This window comes from Brassica napus, chromosome C1 (genome assembly GCF_020379485.1).
Source record: "Brassica napus cultivar Da-Ae chromosome C1, Da-Ae, whole genome shotgun sequence".
NCBI classification, from domain to species: domain Eukaryota; kingdom Viridiplantae; phylum Streptophyta; class Magnoliopsida; order Brassicales; family Brassicaceae; genus Brassica; species Brassica napus.
This window is the reverse complement of record NC_063444.1, coordinates 10462238-10484240: the sequence shown is the minus strand read 5'-3', so window position 1 is coordinate 10484240 and position 22003 is coordinate 10462238. Positions and strand designations below refer to the sequence as shown.

Below are 22003 nucleotides of genomic sequence, written 5' to 3'. Positions count from 1 at the left end.
CCACACGTTAAGCAATCAGAACACGAGAATAACAACAATAAGAATAAGAAATCGAAAAAGAGAGCAAAGTAGATCTTATTCCGAATCTGCGTATGAGCGTTTACAACAAGGTATAAGCCTGGGCTCGAGAGCTGTTGGCAAGATTCCTAGTTCTAGCAACCCTAAGACGTCTAAACCTAATTGAGTCGCAGCTCGAAATAACAAAAACGGAAAATTACCTAAATTGCTCTAAGTGCTAAGTTTGCTCTAAAAAGTCTTCTGCCATGCTCCTCGCCTAGGACTCCTTATATACTAGCTCCAAGGTTGGTTTACGCTTTTACTCTTCTGCCCTTAAGCCGTCATAGCATAAAAATGGAGATATTCCATTTTTCCCGATCTTCCAATTATCTTCAAAACTTCCGTATTTATCCGCGGAAACTTGACATTTATCCTTCCTTGTGGACCAAGCGTAAACCGTGCTGCGGTTTACGGGCTTTTGGTTAAGAAATCGTAGGATGGGTCTCGAGTCGTGTTTTAGATCCCTTTGGACCGTCTTTCGACACGACACGTTTACTACGAATTCTTTTGATAAAGAACGAACTTTCCGCGGTTTCTAATCCGCGAAGTTTGATCGATGAATTTGAATAGCGGAAAACATGGACTGAGCTTGCTACGGTCTTCGGGAGATAGCATTCGAAGGTTTGACGAGAATGCATGGATTGATGTCATATCGATGTTCGGAAGGGTTCAATCGCTACACAGCGACTGAACTTCGGCTCGAGCCCGGTTGCTACGTAGCGACCGAGCGGGACGAACGCTCGGTCGCTACGTGGCGACTGAGCGGGACGAGCGCTCTGTCGCTACGTAGCGACCGAGCGGGACGAGTGCTCGGTCGCTACGTAGCGACCGAGCTTTGGCTCGAGCTTGGTCGCTACGTAGCGACCGAGCTTCGGCTCGAGCTCGGTCGCTACGTAGCGACCGAGCTTTGGTTCAAGCTTGGTCGCTACGTAGCGACCGAGCGGGACGAGTGCTCGGTCGCTACGTAGCGACCGAGCTTTGGCTCGAGCTTGGTCGCTACGTAGCGACCGAGCGGGACGAGTGCTCGGTCGCTACGTAGCGACCGAGCTTTGGCTCGAGCTTGGTCGCTAAATAGCGACCGAGCGGGACGATCGCTCGGTTGCTACGTAGCGACCGAGTGGGACGAGCGCTCGGTCACTACGTAGCGACCGAGCTTCGGCTCGAGCTCGGTCGCTACGTAGCGACCGAGCTTTGGCTCGAGCTCGGTTGCTACGTAGCGATCAAGCTTGGCCGAGCTCGGTCGCTACGTAGCGACCGAGCTTTGGCTCGGACTTGGTTGCTACGCAGCGACCGGACAGCGTGTATGCGTGGTAATTGCGCAACGGTCGAGCTTGGTTAGTTTGGTTTGAATCTTTAAGGATACTTCTTCGTAAAAACTTCGTGTTTGGTTATATTTTACGAAAGTTACATCTTCCTTTTTACTATCTCTTTCGGAAATACGATCTTCGAGGATTTTCGGGTGGTAATTCCGTCGTAACCGTTTTTGACCCCAACAGCTCCTGCTGTAGCAAAGAAAGCTCTCCCTAATATCAAAGGATCTGTTGGTTCTTCATCCATCTCCAACACCACAAAATCTGTAGGAATCTCACAATTTCTAACCATAACAGGGAGATTTTCTAGGATACCAATGGGAATCTTCACTGAGGGATCAGCTAGCACAATAGAGAGTTTACACTTCTTGTATTGTGTAAACCCAAGCCTTTTAGCAATGGAGAGAGGCATAAGGCTCACACTTGCTCCCAAATCACATAGACACTTCTCCAAAGCCAATTGCCCAATGGCACAAGGTAGTGTGAAACTTCCTGGATCTTCAAGCTTCTTGGGGATGGTTAGCCGCTGTATAATGGCATTGCATTCATGGGTGAGAACTACCATCCCTTCCATCTCTTTCTTCTTCTTGGTTACAGCATCCTTGAGGAACTTGTTGTATTGAGGCATTAGCATGAAGGCATCAATAATGGACATGGTGATCTGAACCTCACTCATTTGCTTCTCAAACAAGGCTTTGTATTACTCCAAAAGCTGTCTCTTGAATCTACCAGGGAAGGGAAGTTTTGCTTCATATGGAGGAGGAATGAATGGAGCTCATTTTGATGAAGTAGCAGCTTCATTCTTGTTCACAACCTTCTTCTCTTCTCCAACCTTTCCTTTCCCTTTAGCTTCAACTATCTTCTCCAAGATTTCTTCATTGGTTTTCTCATTCACAATAACCACATCATCATCCACATTGATGACCACCTCCCCATCTTGCTTCTCATTATCCCTAATAAGAGTTCTAGGAGGCAATTGTTCACCACTCCTTAGGGTGATGGATTTCATTGTCTCCTTGGAGTTTTGCTCAGAAGTTCCGGGAATTGATCCCATAGGACGTTTCGAGTTACTACTCATTGAAGCAAACAGGTTCTCCAAAGCTTTGAAGTTGGAAGCAAGGTTTGAGAACTTGTTGTTGAGATCATTGTAGCTTCCATCAACTTTGGTGTGAAGGTTCTTCAGCTCATATCCAATGTGCTTCTCACTTCTAGTTTGAGACTCCAAGATTTGTTTCAGCATTGTATCAGTGCTACTCTCTTGTGCAGTAGAGGTAGAAGAGCTGGCTTGAGCTTATGTAGACTGATTTCCCTTGGAGGGGAAGCCTTGAGAGCAGTTTTGTCTAGCTTGGTAACCACCTTGTTGGTTGTTGTTGTAGAAAGGCTTTTGTTGGTAGTTGTTGTACTGAAAGTTAGGCTCCTTCTTGTACCATGTCCCATTAGCATTCACAAAGCGGAACTCTTCTTGACCTTCTAGACCATCAACTTCATTAAGCACAACAGTCCCTTCTTGTTTCTTCTCACCAACAAAGTTCACCTTCTCTTGTTTAGCTCTATCCAAGAGAAGCATATCCATCTTTTCTTGTAGAGCCTTTAACTCTCTCTTGGTATTTGTATCATCACCTCAACTGCCTCTGTTGCTTTTATCATGCTCATCACTGTAGACTGAATCACTCTTGGCCATGTTCTCTACAATCTTCAAAGCATCTGTTTCACTTCTTCCCAAGAAGAAATCATTGCTAGCAGTATCAAGCTGATTTCTAACCTTGGGCAAAGCACCTTTGTAGAAAGTACTAAGCAAACTCTCCATATTGAAGCCATGATAAGGACATTGAGAGATGTAGTTGTTGAACCTTTCCCATGCTTCTCCAAAGCCTTCAAGATTCCTTTGATGAAATCCAGAGATCTCATTCCTTAGCTTAGCAGTTCTTGAAGTAGTGAAGAACTTGGTGAGGAAGGCTTTCTTGCACTCATCCCATGTTGTGATTGAATCTCTTGAAAGACTCTTCTCCCAAAGAGAATGGAAACAACCTTAGCTTGAATGCATCTTCAGAGACACCATTGATCTTTGTAGTTCCACACAGCTTATCAAAGTTATCCAAGTGGTCTAGTGGATCCTCCAAGGCAAGACCATGGTACTTGTTGCTGTGGATCATGTTTATCAAGCTTGACTTGATCTCAAAGTTGTTGTTTTCCACAGCTGGTGCTCTGATGCCAGCTCTATGCCCATGGATATTGGGTTCATCATGTATGCCAATAGCTCTAGCTTGGCGCTGTGGGTGATGTGGCCTAAGGTTGTCATCTCCTTGGCCATTGCCCACTCCATCTTGAGGCTGATTCTGATGTTGATCCATCACAAACCCCAATCTGTCTAGGTGAGCCTGTTGCTCTTCTTCTCTTCTCCTCTTTGCAATTTCTCTTTCAAGTGCTCTAATGTCTTCAACTCTTGGAACTAGGTCTGTTGGGCCTCTGCTACGCAAGTTCATGCACCTGAGATAGAAAAGGCTAGGAAAGAGAATCAATAACTAGATATAAGAAAATAAGATTTAGTCTCAAGCAAGAACCAAATCTCAATGTCAAAATCAACTTAAAATTGACAACAACGCCAAATTTGAAATGGGCTTTTCAAGGGTCCAATAATCAAATCATTATAGTAATTAAGATGTCAATCCATTTCTAAGAGTTTTGAATCAAAGAGAATTCAGGTTTTCAATTAAGCTAAATGCAATCAATAAGATGAGGTGATTCAATCAAACTAACAAGTTTCAAGAACAACTAACAAGCAATTTTTAATCAAATAGATAAAGGAGGAATCATGGGCATAGGATTTTGATTTCAGATGACTAAGATTTACTCTAAAATGGCAAGGTTTCAATCAACACATTCCCCTAAGTCTAGATATCAATTCTAAGCAAGTTCTCTTCCAAGATAAAAGCTCATTTACTCTCATGATCAAACATCAAATTCTTTTGGTTTGTGTCAATCAAACAATCATTAAGAATGAATCATTCAACTTTCCTAACTCCCCTAACATCAAATCCCTTTGGTAGGGTAAGCTAAAAGCATGTTGAGTTGGCTCAGACATTTCATCGAACACCTTCCGGGTAATGAAATGTCTAGAGTTCTAAACCAGAATGGCCAACTCTAGCTTAGCATTAAGATCACTCAATCAAACAACGAAACATATTAATTTACTCTAAACATTCTAGATCATCACTTAATCATCCTAATCATCCTAACCCATGAATCCAAAGATGACTACTCACTCATTATCATGGTAAACACTAGATCATTAGTTGATCTAAGTCTAAACATGATTAATGATCAAAACAATCAAGTAAACACAAGAGAAATTGATCAAGACTAGATCTTTCACCTAATGTGGCTTTTTGATTATATAGAAAACAAGATAAGATCCTAACATTAGGTTTAGAGAGTATTTATATGACTTCTAAAACCTAATGGGCTCAGTCAACAACCTGAAAGGCCCAAATAAAACATAAATTTTCGATTAGAAGAAGAGAAACGCGCGCGGGTAGGTCAGGTCGCTCCGCCAGGTCGCTCTGCTTCCAGAGCGGGTGCTTCACTCCGCTGCGGGACGTCGCTCCAGATGTCAGCTTTGTTCCTTCGTTTTGCGCGCGGGTTGCGGACCTCGCTCCCTATGGGCGCTCCACTTCTCGAAAGTTGTCGACGAGAGGTTGAGCTCGGAGCGGGTGCCCACCCCACTGCGGGACGTCGCTCCAGATGCCGACTTCACTTCTTCTTTTTGCGCACGGGCTGCAGACCTCGCTCCATCTTGGTCGCTCCGACTCTCAAGAGTTGTCGACGGGGTGTTGGTTCGGAGCGGGTGCCGAACCCAGGTGCAAGAGGTCGCGCTGGCTTCGTTTCGTCTGGAGCGGGTGTCGTAGGTCGCTCCCATTGCCCGCTCCGGTGATCTACTCGCTCAAATAACAATTTCCACTCCCTTTTTGATCCCAAATGTTTACAAGTAACTCCAAGAACTCCAATGGACACTCCAACACTTGATAAAGACTTATGCAATGCAAAAAGGAAACTAAAATGCATAATCCCTAATCTAAATGATCAAAACATGCAAGAATGAAGAGTTAAAACAATGAAAATGTGCAAGATGTCAGCTCGTGAATTTTCTTATGTCATTGTTAATCGCTTGCTTATGCTTGTGAAACTATGTGGTTTTGTTAATTTTAGGAATGATTTGTTTAGTTTCAGGAAATCTTTCCAGAAAATCCAATATTAACAAATTTGAGAAACATTTTGTTTGGTTACTTGTTTGGATTACGCATATTGATATCTTTGGTAGGCTCGTGAATTTGCTTATGACATTGTTAATCGCTTGCTTGTGGTTGTGAAACTGTGTGGTTTTGTTAATTTTAGGAAGGATTTGTTTAGTTTCAGAAAAGCTTTCCAGAAAATCCAGTATTAACAAATTTGAGAAACGTTTTGCTTTGTTACTTGTTTGGCTTACGCATATTGATATCTTTGGCAGGCTCGTGAATTTGCTTATGACATTTTTAGACGATTTCTTGTGCCTGTGAAACTGTGTGATTTTTGTTTAATTGTCAGGAAGGATTTGTATAGTTTCAAAAAAGCTTTCCAAAAAATTCGATGTTAACAAATTTGATTTTTTTTTACTTGGTTATGCAGGATAGTAACACACTGGGAAATTCATTACCTTTTAGACTAACATTGTCTGAGTTGAAATATCAGATTGGTTCAGAGCCAAGACAAAAAAGTTGGAGATTCATGTTGCTTATTGAAATTTTTTAGATTTCGAATGTAACAAGAAAGCATTTTACATATTCTGGATGACTTTACCAAATTAAAAAAAAAATAGAAAACATGTTACAGACGATTGGAAAGCATTCGATAATTTTTGGATGGGCTTCCAGAAATAATATTTTAGTGTATTTCTATCTAGCAACGTTTAAACTTAAAAATGAAATTAGATCGAAAACTTAGTGACTTCCGGGTTTAGTAAGAATAATGGTTTAGACGCTATGCTGAGAAGAATCATTTATTATAGTCAAACACGTAAATTTATTTAAACCTTAATTATATATTATAAAGTTGTAAAATATTTGACAATTTTTGGATAGGCTTCCAAAAATAATAACATGCATGATTCAAATTGTTTTGGAAGGTTTAATTTATAGTCAAGACAACTATCCTGAATAGTGCTTAGTTGATATACAACCAACATATTCCATGAAAAGCTCTAATCTTGCCGATGAAACTTCTGAGTTTACGAGTATTTGCTACGGAGATTGGGGTAAAATCTTCAACAATACTTTTCAACTGTAAAGAAATCCCATAGCTCAAAGTTATATCTTCCTCTTGAATACGGAAATCTTCGGAAACCATCTTAAGCAAATCTTCATACTGAAGATCTTCTTCTAAGCGAACAAACGATGTAATCATATTCTTATCAACATAGAACTCTTATTGGAAAAATTCATTTGAACTCCATTCTCCACAAACACAAAAAACTTCAATCATATTTTGAAAATCTGTTAAAGATATCAAAACCAAATCTCAAAAGGATCAACCAGAGAGACATTTAACTAAATATTCCAAATTAAATATTGAAGATCTTCTTCTAAGTGAATAAAAGATGTACTCATATTCTTATCAACATAGAACTCCCAGTGGAAAGATTCATTTGAACTCCATTCTCCACAAACACAAAAAACTTCAACCATATTTCGAAAATCTGTTAAAAATATCAAAACCAAATCTCAAAATGATCAACCACAGAGAAATTTAACTAAATATTCTAAGACAACTCAAAAAAAAATTGTGAGTCTAGAATGTGAAGATGACGACACTCCAATTTTAAATTTCAAAACAACTAGAAAAGCCAATTGCAGTAACATATCATCAATTTATAATGAACATGAAATGATGATACCTTGATCAGATGCAGAGACACAAAATAATGAGATATGGAGACGACGGCGGATCAGAGATGATGAGGAGATGGTGACGGATCGAAGACGATGATGGCGCAATGCGGAGACGATGGTGGCGCGATGCAGAGACAACGTTGGAGACGATGCGGAGACGACGACGGAGACACAACGGAGATGACGATGGAGGCGATGCGGAGACGACGGCACAACTTTTTCGTCGTGGAAATCTTTATTAAGTTTTCAAAATGTTTTAATTTTGTTATTATATAATTTATGTTAAATTAACATTAGGGATAATATAGTAATTGGTCATCATTAAATGAAACATTTTTGTGACTTTGGACCTCGGGGTCTATATTTAGAAGAAAAGCTTGGTCTAGTGCTAATCTGCATTTTCCTTTATGAAAATTAATGTTTTTTATAATATAATAAAATAAATAATTCTATAAAAAGATATTGTAATGTAATCTTACAAACATAATGAACATTTAGGAGTATATTTTACTTAGTTTGTTCTGGAAATATTTTTTAAAATACTATATTTTGTGGTCATGACAAAGATAAACTTAATGAAAATGTTACAAATTTTTAGTGTAATATATCAAAGAACACCAAGATTATTTGCATACAGTGTTATTTTAATAGAATACTAAGCAAAAAAAAAGTGTGGGGGGGGGGGGGGGGGGTAAATTCGTCGATCGATCTAATAAATATGTTTGGACAACCTAAATGACCAATTATGTGTTGCCTAACTGTAGAGACTTAGCAGCCAAGGGAACTTAGCATATTCACATTCCTAACCCTAAACCCCATCTATATGAAAAATATAGGAAAATGAAACTCATGGAGCATGCCCATTTACCCAAGTAGCAAAACCGACATCTTTCTTAACTGATAACAAACTTTGCGATATTGTTGAACGTTACAAATCTGTAGCTAGATTGTCAATTTTCTTAAAATTAATACTCACTTCCGTCTCAGAAGTTATCAGTAGATAGAAAAAGCCTGGACTTCAATCCCATTCAATATACAAAACGCCAAAACTTTGTCAAAGATTTTCTTGCAATCCACTTTTGGACGTTTGTTAATTGCATGACCCAATATATCCAGATTACGACGAATCTTGGTAAAGGATTTCACATATTTCTATATACCTTTTTTCTAAAATGGGAAAACAACAAAGAAATCATCTTATATCACAGAAAGGTGCATGTACAGGAAGTCTAAACATAGAACGTAAATAAAATATGACGATAAGTTACAAAACATGAGTTGTTTAAGACCTGAATCTTTAATTAAAAGTCGTATCAATGTATATCACTAATATAAATATAGTAATGTAAGAGAAATGAGAAGAAATGTATCTTCAATTCTTCATACAGAAATTTTTCATCTAACGACTAAGGTCAGTTCGAGTGCCCGACCGATTATACATCGTTTCGGGAAACTGGTTACTGCCGGCTGCCGCTTGTAATCTTAGTGTAAAAACAGACTACTGCAGTGCAACCCAACTCAGCCTTTTTTCTTATAATAAAATTACTTGAACTGAAGCCACTACTTATGTGTCTTAATCAGAAGAATAGGGTTTGGCAATAGAATAAATGGCTGAATGCTAACGTATCTGACCCTCCAAAAGCTGCTATAAATACCCACAGCCTCACTACACTTCAACCCACCAGTTTCCGTACAATAATCCTTTTCTGAGGACAAAATGGCTCCACAATGTTCAACTAAAACCATAGTTTTTGTACTGGCACTGATCAGCATCTTCTTCCTCAGCGAAACGGAAGCTCAGGGGTAGGTCTCCTCCCCGTCAGCCTCCGGCTCCACGCCATCCTCCAACTCCACGTCGTCCTCCACCTCCACGCCGTCCTCCACCCCCACCACCATTTGTTTGTCCACCATGTGTTTGTCCACCACCAGTATTTCCACCAAATATCCCACCACCCGTGATTACACCACCAGAGATTACACCACCCACACCAGAACCTGAGATTTCACCAACGAAAGCTCCACCACCCGGGACTACACCACCCGAGATTACGCCACCAGAAATTCAACCACCCGAGATTACGCCACCAGAAACTGAACCAGTAACTCCACCACCCGGGATTACACCACCAGAAATTGAACCAATAACTCCCCTACCAGAGATTCCACCACCCGAAATTTCACCAATAGATATTAATCCAAAAATTCCACCCCGAGATTTCACCAATAGATATTAATCCCAAAATTCTACCACCCGGGGTTACACCACCAGAAACTGAACCAATAACTCCATTACCAGAGATTCCAGTACCCGAGATTTCACCACCAGAAATACAACCACCCGAGATTACACCACCAGAAACTGAACCAGTAACTCCACCACCCGAAAATGAACCAATAAGTCCACTACCAGAGATTCCACTACCCGAGATTACGCCACCAGAGATTCCACCACCCGAGATTTCACCAATAGATATTAATCCAAAAATTCCACCACCCGAGATTTCACCAATAGATATTAATCCCAAAATTCCACCACCCGGGGTTACACCACCAGAAACTGAACCAATAACTCCATTACCAGAGATTCCAGTACCCGAGATTTCACCACCAGAAATTCAACCACCCGAGATTACACCACCAGAAACTGAACCAGTAACTCCACCACCCGAAAATGAACCAATAAGTCCACTACCAGAGATTCCACTACCCGAGATTACGCCACCAGAGATTCCACCACCCGAGATTTCACCAATAGATATTAATCCAAAAATTCCACCACCCGAGATTTCACCAATAGATATTAATCCCAAAATTCCACCACCCGGGGTTACACCACCAGAAACTGAACCAATAACTCCATTACCAGAGATTCCAGTACCCGAGATTTCACCACCAGAAATTCAACCACCCGAGATTACACCACCCGAAACTGAACCAGTAACTCCACCACCCGAAAATGAACCAATAAGTCCACTACCAGAGATTCCACTACCCGAGATTACGCCACCAGAAATTCCACCACCCGAGATTTCACCAATAGATATTGAACTAAAAATTCCACCACCCGAGATTTCACCACCCGGAAATGAACCAAAGACTCCACCACCGGAGATTACACCACCCGAGATATCACCACCCGAAATTGAACCAAAGACTCCACCACCCGAGATTACACCATCACAAGTTCCACCACCTGAGATTACTCCTCCGGAGATCCAACCACCTAAAATTCAACCACCAGAAATTACACCACCAGAAAGTCGACCACCAAAGATTTCACCACCACAAATCGAACCACCCGAGATTACGTCACCAGAAATTACACCACCAGAAAGTACACCACGACAAATCGAACCACCCGAGATTACGCCACCTGAGATTCCGCCACCAAAAATTTCACCACCTGATACACCACCACCATCCGGGACTCCACCAAAACAAAGTCCACCACTTCCTCCTCCGAACTTCCAACCACCACCGCCCCCACTCCCTACATGTCCCAGGAATGCTGCTCAACAAAGGGCATGTGCCAATGTTGTAAGACGTTATGGGAATTTCCTAGACTTTGGAAGGGCACAACCATGTTGCTCTCTTATTCGCCATTTGTCTGATCGCGAAGCAGCAGCTTGCCTATGTGGTTTTGTGCAACCTCCAGGTCAACGACGTTCCCCTCCTCGCAATATTTTTGTTCTCTGTAGGGCTTGTGGTCGCAGGGAGGCTTCATGTGCCCATAACCTTTTCCACGTACCCTTCGAATTACCTCCATACACAATAATACACACTTGCCACCTTTAACGAGAACTAAAATGGTTGTGGCTTTTTTTACTTTCTACTAATAATAATGTAATAAAACATCAATAAAGTCTCTATTAGACTAATTTGCACTGTTTCATTATTGCTGTTTTCTTGATTTCACTAAACATTGGAGTTTATAGATACAGACAATTAGCACGACAATCATGAAAAATTCTCAAGACGTCTTTAGCACAAATATTATCCCCAACAAATGCTTATTAGAGCATCATTAACTCAAAAACCCACTTTGGGTCTCTTAATGATTTTTAAGTATTAAATGTTATTTAAGAGACCTAGTTAAGAGACACCAACATTTTTGTGCTCCAATGGAATCTCTTTTTTTTGAACTCTGAAAAAAAACATGTTTGAGAAAGAAAGAAACACAACCACTTCTCTAAAACAAATCGATCAAGCAAACCAAACCAAATCAAATAAAGAAAAGGATCACAGCCTAACACGTTCTCCCACCCAATACTCTTCCACTCCAATGAAAAACTCCAGTTGACATCACCTTATACTCTTATTGACCTCGTATCTTCCTCCGTAAGCAAGCTCCTTAACCAAGATGGACTACCTTGAGCTACATATGATTGATATCTCCTTTCCTTTGTCACACTCCGAGCCATAAAAGCAGCTTTGTTAGCCACTCTCTTTACTGAGCTTACCTTCCAATCTGTAACTTTATTCAAGGCATCCCTTAACTCCTCACCGTACGCCCGAAACGCTGGCCACGCTTTAGGTTTGTTCACAGAGCCCACCAACTCATAGTCCTCCAACTCAAAACACACTTTCTGCAATCTGTGAGAATTCATACTCTCCGCTGCCCAGATTAAACCCAAACGTCTAGCCTCCAAAAGCGACGACACACCATTTATAGCTCTTCTGCTATGGAGCAAAGTTTCACCTTCACTATTCCTTACAATCCAGCCCAAACCCGCCATACACGTCGCTTTAGACCATGAGATTCCAATATTGCACTTCACTCTTTCACTCTCTGGTACTGTCCATACGTTACCATCCCGAGGCCTCTTATTCCTATTACCCGTTTCCGATTTTGCTGCTGCCACAACCTCAGTCCAGCGCCTGGACTCCTCACGACATTTTGTGACCGTATCCTCTGCCTCATACTCTTTTCCTTCGAAGTTAAATGTATTCTTGTTCTTCCACAACATCCATAAGATCCACGGGAAACTACAATTCACATCCTTTGGCACTCTAAAATCTTTTCCAGTATCCAGCAAATGACTAAAATTTTCATATAAAGATCTATATTCAAAACCTCGTTGCGGAAATGGAAAACCCGACGTCGCCCACACCAGTCGAGCAGCAGGACATGTGAATAAGACGTGATTAATGGACTCTCCTTCTTCCCCACATCTTTGACATCGGGAATCCACCTTCATCCCTCGAGCTATACACTCCTCTGAAACCGCTAGAGCATTTGACAGATCCCTCCACAAAAAGATTTTGATTTTGGGAGCAGTGTTCACCTTCCACACTTGGCTACGCAAGTCATTTAGTGATGGTTTACTCCGAGCCGCCACTCTCACTTCAGACTGATCCAGAGAACATGCCAACCAGTACCCCGATTTCACAGAGTAAGCTCCCCATCTGTTATGGACCCACTCATACGAATCCTCCTTACCAACAGCAGGCTTCATTTTGAGAACCAGCTCAATATCACTCGGGAAGAAAACTTCCTCCAGCTTTCCTCGATCCCATCCTCTTGTTTGTGGATTAATAAGATCACAAACCTTAAGATCAAGGTTAAATAAAATTTGTTTCCTCATTGGGGCCTTTGGTTCCGTAACAAAGAGCCATTTGTCCATCCATACATTTATACTCTCCCTCGATCCAATATTCCTTCGTAGTCCTTTCACCAGCAACTCACGTCCAAATAATATACTTCTCCACGCATAAGAAGGCCTAGATCCGAGCCTTGCATCCAGAAAGACTCCAGACGGGTAGTATCTGCTTCTTAACACCCTTGCACACAAAGATTCTGGCTCCATAAGCAGCCGCCACCCCTGTTTTGCCAACAGAGCCTGGTTGAAATTTTCTAAATTCTTAAAACCCATGCCACCATCCTGTTTATCAAGACACATCCTCTCCCAAGAGACCCAATGCATCTTATTTATTCCGTCTTGGGCATTCCACCAGAAATTAGCCATTGCACTAGTGAGATTTTTACATGTCATCTTCGGGAGTTTAAAGACTGACATAGCAAAAACCGGCATGGCCATTGCGACTGACTTGAGCAAAACTTCCTTTCCACCCGTAGATAAGAAGAGAGCATACCAGCCGTGGAAGCGCAACGTCATTTTGTCATGAATGTACTGAAGCATGTCAACCTTGGAGCCACTGAAACACTCTGGCAAACCCAAATATTTCCCCATTCCTCCTTCATTTGTAATACCGGTGATCTCTTTAATCTTCACTTTCGTTTCTCCCTCAACCTTCTTGCCAAAGGTAATAGCCGATTTCGAGAAATTGATCATCTGGTCAGAGACCTCTTCATACTCCTTCAGGATCTTGCAGACCACATTACACTCTACTTCATTTGCTTTTAACAACAGAAGTGAGTCATCAGCGAAAAACAAATGATTTATCGAGGGCCCGTCCTCTGAGAACTGAATACCCGTGATCTCACCTCTTCTCTCCGCCTCATTCAACTGGTGGGACAGTCCTTCTGTACATAAATCAAAGAGAAAAGTGGACAGGGGATCCCCTTGTCTCAGACCTCTACTTGGTAACACCTTCCCCTGTTCCTCGCCATTTATAAGCACCGTATAGGAAACAGAACGGACGCAAAACATGATCCACTCTCGGAACTTAGCATGGAAGCCAAGCGCCGTCATTAAACCCTCCAGATAATTCCATTCAATGCGATCATATGCTTTAGACATGTCAGTTTTGATCGCCATAAACTCTTTTGCGATCCTTTCATGAGTTCTTAATCCATGTACCATCTCATGAGCAATGATAATATTATCCGATATCAATCTCTCAGGTATAAATGCAGATTGTGTGGGCGACACAATGTGCTCCAGCATCGGTTTGAGCCTGGCTACCAGAATCTTAGCCACTATCTTGGATAACACGGAACACAAACTAATGGGTCTCAGATCAACCATTGTAGTAGGATTTGTGATCTTCGGAATTAGACAAATCTGCGTAAAGTTCCACTCCAGTGGAAAGACACCAGTAATGAAGAAAGCCTATGGTTTATTGAAGGCAACCTCATTTGCTGCTCATGTACTCTTCTCCTCTTGAGCGGAGGCTCTTCAGAGGATGATACTGAAGCAGCAGAGACATTCCAGGAACCATTTGAGCTGTCATCAAGGTCGAAACACCGCTTGGACTGTCCTGATCGAGCCAATTCATCATCCTCTTCTTGCTTGGATTGTGCTCCAACAATAGTTCATAGCATTCATTAACTTTCCCTGTGAAGTCATTTCTGAGTCAGGCTCTGATCTCCACGGTATATAACATAAGCATTTAAGGACTTATTACAAAGTACATACCTGATTAACTTTGAGTAGAGTCATGAGCTGATGAGATTGGTATTCAACTTGTTCACGTGGTTTCAAGTCCTTGATGACATGAATCATTATCGCAGTTGCAAACACAGAAGGGATGTAACTCATAAACCTCGTATCTGTAACCAAAGATTCTATAATTTTAGCACCAATGATCCCAAAATACATTATCAAAAAAGGTTATAGATTGAAACCTCACCAGCAACAACATAGATCAAAAGACACTCACAGCTCAAATCCCAACAGAGAGCAGATCATTACAAGTTAACAACTTTAGACCAAAACAAGAACGACACTACAGGAAATGTGGGTATTAATAGCGGGTGTTAAACGCTATTAGTTCGTTTTAATAGCGTTCCCTAAAACGCTCTCACAGCGCCCGTTATCGTAGGTCCGACCTTTTCGATAGCGGATATGTCGTATGATATAGTTAAATAAACAACGATAGCTTTAATGTCTATGCAATTGTTAATATTTATAATAACGTAATACAAATGTTATTAAAACTCGTTTATTTGATTTTACATGTAGCTTGTTATACAAATATGGCAAATGTTTTGTGTTATTAATTAATTTTTTTAATTATCCAAAAATTTATTAAAAATATAATTCGTAATTAAAATTAATTTTATCTATTAATTAAAATCAGTATACAAATAATTAAAGAACACATTAGACAAAAAAAACAGATTAAAACATTTAAACAAAACATAATTAGCCAAAACATAATTAACCTAAACCTAAACTAAGCCTCCGCCTGCAACCCTAATCCTCCGTCTCTACCTCCAGCCTCCAGAGCATCCGCCTTCAGAGTGTTGTCGTCGCATCACCTAGTCACCGAAGTTGACTTCTATCGTGCCGTCTGCTACAGACATCATAGTTTCTCTGTCGCCTCGTCTGCTTGATAACGGAGTTTCTCCATCGTCTCTCAAGCCTGTTTCAATGTATATTCACCCTATTTCAATATCCTTTTAATCAATGTGGAATCAATAAGCTTCATACAACAACCAATAGAGATGAGAGGATGATGCGTAGGAGATATAAAGACATGTTTCTGATTTAGGCTTTTGGGGTATCTCAGAATCTAGGAGGTGACTTGGTGGAGCCATACCGTGATTCACCTCTGACACTTTAACCTGCATAACTTAACATATATCTAAACAACTAATATACACCATACATAACTAATGTTAATGGTCAAGAAGAAACACAAACCTGGTAATGCAAACTTAAGCCGCGATAGATCTTGGTATGTATTTGATCGGAGGCGGTTCATAGATCCAAGAGAAGATTGAACAGATCAAAGAGAAAGAGAAGAGATGAGATTTTCGGGAAAAACAAATAAGGAAAAGAGAAAAACAAAGAGTATGATACAAGAAGAGAAGATGGAGATCTGCCATTGAAGGAAGAGAGAAGAGAAAACGAAAGAGATGAGAAAGAGAATTAAAACAGAAAAACAAAAAGATACTGAAAAAAACTGTAACCATTGGATGCAATTGCATCAATGGTTGACCAATAAGGACACATATAAATGTTTTAGTTTTAGCTTAAATATTTTTATTTAGTGTCTTAGTTTTGGTCAAGATGTGCGGCGGGAAGGAGAAAGGGAATTTGGTGAGTGTTGGTGGGAATATTTTTAAGAGAAACCAATGAAATAATTTAGTTTTTACATTATATTTAAAATTCAGTGTTTAAATATTTTAAAAATATAACCAATTAAATAAAAAAGATGAATGTATGGTCGTGTATGCAGGGTTTGAGTTTTCGTTTTAGGGTATTAAGATTAAGTTTTATGTGTAGTTTAAAATATTATTTAGGGTTAAGATAAGTAGTGTTAAAATTTAGAGTATATAGTTTGGAGTAATATATCTTATATATTAAAACAGAAGTCACAACTTTGATTCATGTGTGATTTTTTTTTTAAAAATGGACATATTCCTAGAAAGTCATGTTACATTTAATCTCTAATCTTATCATTTAAATTTTGGGCCTACTAGCAATTTTTATTGTGCTATCAATAATTGGATTTAAACAATAAATGATCCATTGGATTTATAAATAGTATAAATTAAATAGATTTAATTTAATGTTGTAATAGTATACCTCTTTATGTTAAATATTTAAATATTTATCGATGTTAACTTTTAAAATTATAAAAAAAAAAATTTAAATAACAAAAATCATATTATCTAACAATGATTAATCTTTACTACCTTAAACCAATGAAAACAAATTTTAAACTATATAGTTTATTTTAAAATTAAACAAAAACTAAATGTTTAATTATTTACTCGATAATATAAATCTATGAAGCGAAAAGTTTAATTTTTTAAAAACTTTCTAAATTTGTGAAATGCTACAATATCTTTGAATATGACAATAAAACAATATTTTACTAATCTTTATATATATATAGTTACGATTTTAATAATAAAATAATAATCCGAAAATATATATATAGAAGAAGATACAAATACATGTGAAAGTTTGAAACAATCTATTCAATGAAAAAATATACCGTAAACTTATTATGTTTTAAAAATTGATAGACACATATATATTATAATATATATCAATTTAGAATTGAAAAAAAAAATATTTATATAAAAATAAATGAAAACAAAAATCCGCGCGGTTGCGCGGATCCAGATCTAGTGTATCTTATAGGAATTAAGATATAAAAGTTGTATATAGTTCAGAATAGCATAGATGTCTTAAAGGAATTATAATTTATTTAAAGCTAAGACTTATTGTTTTATGATATATGTTAATATGAGGTATGTTGTTTAAGGTTTAGGGTTAAGATTTAGAATTAAAATATATGGCTTGAGTTTTAGAATATACTTGAAGTTAAATAATAAGTATATATCATAGGTTTGAAAAGATTAGATTTATGATTTTGTAAGTAGGGTTTAAGTTTGGGGTTTAGGGTATTAGATATAGGGTGTAGATTTAGGATTTTGTGTTTGAGGTTTAGATTTAAATTTAAGATTAGATTTTCTTAGAAAAAAATTTAGTTTAAGTTTAATATTATTATGAAAAGATTGAAGTTTTTATGTTTATGTGTAGAGTTTAAAAATATGTTTTGTTTTGGGGTTTAGGGTTATGACAAAAAAATAACCTTAGTTTAAGAAATATTCAATGTTGCATTACTTTATTTTCTGTTTTTTGGCTTTGTAATGGCTGTTTTCGTTTTGATATTTAAGAACCCTAGTTCTCCTTGAGCTTAATCTATAAACGAAGATTCAATATATATTTAAAGAAACATGCACATTCTAAATTTTTATTCAAAAAAAAAAAAAAGAACGTAAATTCAAATAGAATAAACGTCATTGGCTTTCTTCTGTTCTGTCAAATCGACGTTTACATCCTCCTCGTCTCCCTGGATACACACACACACACATCTTTTAGAACACACACGGACTTTTAAGTTGAAAGATTAAAGTTTTAAGAATCAGACTTGACCCCAAAAAAAAAAAAAAAAAAAAAAAAAAAAGAATCAGTCAACTTGATCCCTCAATGTCGTTGTTCTGCAACAGAAGAAGAAAATAAAACAAAAAGATGTATTACCTTATTGCTAGAAGAGGTGCCAGAAGAAAGCCTTCTTCTTTTCCAAAGTGTCTTCCTTCGATGAGGACTTATTCACTGCGTTTGGTACAACTGTTACAACTGATTTTCCTAAAACTAGCTTTCCTTGAATTCAATCCTACTTCCAGCTTTCAAACCACCAGCATAATCAGTTAGTGAATACAACTGTGTTCTTCTTCGATACTTCCATCTATAGACAAACATTAGGGACAAAACTTATCAAACAAAATTCACCTTTAATATAGATAAAAATCGAGACTTTAATCTATCAAACAAAGGAGGTATTTTTGATTCCAACAGCCAAACTTTAGCCAAGAACAGAGCAAATACAGAGACTCGACTTGGAAAAGGATTAAATTATCGAATTGAGATATGGAAGATGAGAAAACAAACCATGATCAATGCCGGAAGACTTAGAAACTAGCAACCTGTTCTTGGTGAATTCTGTGTAATCTGAAACTTAAAGACGAACAGGAGATGTTCTTGATGAATTCTGGATCTTCTGTAAACAAGCTCCAGCCTTCACCAAAACTCGTCAAAACTCGATTGCTCCCGAGAGGATGAGTTGGCAAAGTCGAAACGCTCCTGGAACTGCTGCTTCTCTGTAACCAACGGAGGTGAGGGCAGATCTGACGGCGAGCCGAGGAAGTGAGAGGAATTGTTCAATACCCCCAATAGAAACAAGAACATAATCAAACATATACCCTTTTGCGCACCAATGGAACGTGGGGAAGTGAAGAAGAATCTGGGTAAGGAGAGGAGGATATTGGAGACGAGCTGATGACTCCATGGCTTTTGGGCTGTTGATGTAACTAATTCCTTAGTTGGTCTGCTCTGCCTTCGGTCACAGCGAAGCTTTCCCTTCGCCGGATCTGGAGCCCAACGATGACGGCAGAGCAAGACGAAGAGGCTTGGTCACGGTGATGCTCCGAGACGGTGAGAAGCTGACTGCGACGGCGAGGGATAGCAGATGACGATTGGAGACGGTGAGGAGCTGATTCCAAAACCTCCGGCGCTTTCTCCGGATGAAAACGCCAGAAGAAAAAATTGATTTCGAAACCTAAGAACAGTACCAGAGAATCGCTTGCGAAAAAGATTATGATTTACAGAATAGTAAAAGGCTAGCGAGCGAGCGTTCTTCTGGTCTGCGTCTCTTCCGATGAACGATTGCTTTTATAATATTTTTTTTTGAGAAACAACGAAGAAAAATAGGGTTTCAGAAACAGCGAAGAAAAGTTTCAGAAAATAAAAAAGTGAAGAAGGTCGACAGGTATGTATCAAGCCTGGTCAAAGATGTTAACTTTATTTTGACTAAAATTTTAGATATTTTACAATTACAATAGCTTTTAATTTTGGATCTGCAATGATAAAACGAATGTGGCTAAAACATTTTATTTTCCCGCGATAACAAATATAGCGTTTTGAATTGACAAACGCTATAAAAAAATATAAGTGTTAGTATACAATAGCAAAACTGTCATGAACGCTATAATCTGATGCTATTAATACTCACATTTCCTGTAGTGCGAAAAGCTTGCACTTCAGATTATATTACCATCTCAGACCAAAAGAGAAGCAAAAAGCTAGCAACTCAGATCATTACAACAAGGAAATCTATCTTAACACTCTAAAAAAGATTGCAACTGAGACCAAAAGAAGAGAACATAAGGGCTACATAGGAAACATAACAAAGATATCCGCCGAGATCAAGAGTCAAGAAATACCGCTAAAATCGAATCAAACAAGAAGATATACAGAGATAGCTGATACAACACTAAAAGAGAAACTCTTTAACTCTACACTATCCTGCTTCCTCTCACAACTAGCTACACAAATCTTTCCTGCTTCCTCTCACTACTCTCTGGTTTGTGATTTTTAATAGAATACCAATTTGATACCTTTGCGTTGGAGATAGCTTTCAGTTCATCAACCTCAAGCAATCCTTGTCTCTTGATCGAAGCCGATCGATCAAAGCTTCTTCTTCGACTAGAATCAGAGTGGACAATGGCGTCGGCTTGCTATATGATTTCTCGATCAAAGCTTCTTCTTCGACGAGAACCGATCGATCAAAGCTTCTACATCGCAAGAGCGACGGCCGGTGAGTTTCTCCTCTTCTCTCATCTCCTTGTGATGATGACTCAGTGAGAATCTCTTCATCTTCCTGCTCCAAATCGACGTGAAGTCGTTGTTCTTCTTGATCTGGTTTCCCCAATCCAAATCTATAAACTTTTTCATCGTCTTCTTGTGCTCGGTCAAAAGGAAAAGGAACCGAGAGAGAGAGAAGGAATAGAAAGAGCGAAACGGACGAAACTCACATTTATCATCTATCCAATAATTTTTTGACACGTGCCTCCTAAGAGATGTGCCTTAACTCTCTTAATTAAGAGACGTTCCTTAAGTTTTCATCAAATTTTCTTTTCTTTTAATTCATAATTAGACTAAGAGACCCACTTAAGAGCATGCATTAAATATGCTCATATTTTAAAAGAGAAGCATTTAATCGACGCGAAGTCGTTGTTCTTCTTGATCTGGTTTCCCCAATCCAAATCTATAAACTCCTTCATCGTCTTCTTGTGCTCGATCAAAAAGAAGAGGAACCGAGAGAGAGAAGGAAAAGAAAGAACGAAACAGACGAAACTCACATCTATCCTCTACCCAATAATTTTTTGACATGTGCCTTAACTCTCTTAATTAAGTGACATTCCTTAGCTTTTCATCAAATTTTCTTTTCTTTTAATTCGTAATTAGACTAAGAGACCCACTTAAGAGCATTCATTAAACATGCTCTTATATTTTAAAAGATAAGCATTTACAATAAATGTGTTCAAACACACATTGACACGTATCAGTCTCACAATCATTTCAACTTTAGAATGCTTACGTGTCAGTCTCACATTCATTTATCAAACAATTTAATGTGTTCACACGCTAATTTTTTTAATCAGTTCATTTTTAGCTTTCGTATTTTTAACCTTTGTATTAGTGAATTGAAGTTCTCTTCGGACAAGTACTCAATAATATCATTGTTGAAAGAAGTAAATTACAAAATTATTAAGATTCACATCAACTAAAATGCCGGAATGAGAATGATTTTAGAAATTAATAGTTTGGTATTTTGCCGAACTTGGCCATGGTTGAAGTTTATGCATATGAAAGCAACAAATAATTGTGATTGGTTATGAATTAAAGAAACTGAGGTGAAAAACCCTACACACAAAGTTGGATCTTTAGGTTATTCAAGTATTGTTTTTCTTTACATAGTTTTCATATCAGATCAAGAATTAGAAACATAATCATATTGTTAGAAAAAAATCAGAAATCATAAAAACTTTAAGAAAAAGAAAATTCGCGAAATCAATTGAAAAACAAAATTCATGTACCGAGTGAAAAGATCACATTATTTTTGACGCAATTCTAACATATTTCACTCGATTGTATCGTGTTTTTATCATATTTGCCAAGGGCTTTTATAAGCAAGTACACATTATTGGTTATAGACTACGTCAATTTTTTAACATGTCCAACAATATTGGCACGACGCCCAACCATTTTTATTGATATTCTTAAAGTATGGTCCAATAATTATATATGTAAAATAAGCCTAACATATTAGTTTTACATTTATTTATTTTTCTTTATATTTGTAGAAGAAAGTAAGTCTGAGTAAGATATTTGGATCCGAAGAACCAAACAAAACTTAATTTGAAATTAATACTAAACACAAACTAAAACTGATTAAGTATTCATATGGATCTAAAAGTTTAATATTCGAATAACCAGACCCGAATCCGAT

At 38.4% G+C, this 22003-nt stretch overlaps 2 protein-coding genes, 2 long non-coding RNA genes and 1 other non-coding gene across 5 annotated transcripts; 2 read left to right on the top strand and 3 right to left on the bottom strand.

Moving 5' to 3' along the window:
* Positions 1-3178: 3178 nt before the first annotated feature.
* On the top strand, positions 3179-3285 carry LOC125581065. Its single transcript, XR_007318776.1, has one exon. It is a non-coding gene; the product is annotated as a small nucleolar RNA R71 (small nucleolar RNA).
* Positions 3286-7384: 4099 nt separating this feature from the next.
* On the top strand, positions 7385-11083 carry LOC125579789 (proline-rich extensin-like protein EPR1). The gene is made up of 3 exons (XM_048743637.1): positions 7385-7427; positions 9059-9387; positions 9503-11083. Exons 1-3 carry the CDS (start codon positions 7385-7387, stop codon positions 11081-11083), a joined length of 1953 nt encoding a protein of 650 aa, XP_048599594.1.
* Positions 11084-11595: 512 nt separating this feature from the next.
* LOC111201675 lies at positions 11596-14790 on the bottom strand. Its single transcript, XM_048743636.1, has 3 exons — positions 14608-14790; positions 14343-14480; positions 11596-14253 (listed from the first exon to the last, which is right to left on the bottom strand). Exons 1-3 carry the CDS (start codon positions 14788-14790, stop codon positions 11596-11598), a joined length of 2979 nt encoding a protein of 992 aa, XP_048599593.1.
* A 448-nt stretch (positions 14791-15238) lies between these two features.
* LOC106443418 lies at positions 15239-16616 on the bottom strand. The gene is made up of 2 exons (XR_001288017.3): positions 15838-16616; positions 15239-15758 (listed from the first exon to the last, which is right to left on the bottom strand). It is a non-coding gene; the product is annotated as an uncharacterized LOC106443418 (long non-coding RNA).
* A 1238-nt stretch (positions 16617-17854) lies between these two features.
* Positions 17855-19465, bottom strand: LOC106437618. The gene is made up of 3 exons (XR_001287295.3): positions 18604-19465; positions 18193-18400; positions 17855-18004 (listed from the first exon to the last, which is right to left on the bottom strand). It is a non-coding gene; the product is annotated as an uncharacterized LOC106437618 (long non-coding RNA).
* Between the last annotated feature and the right edge of the window lie 2538 nt (positions 19466-22003).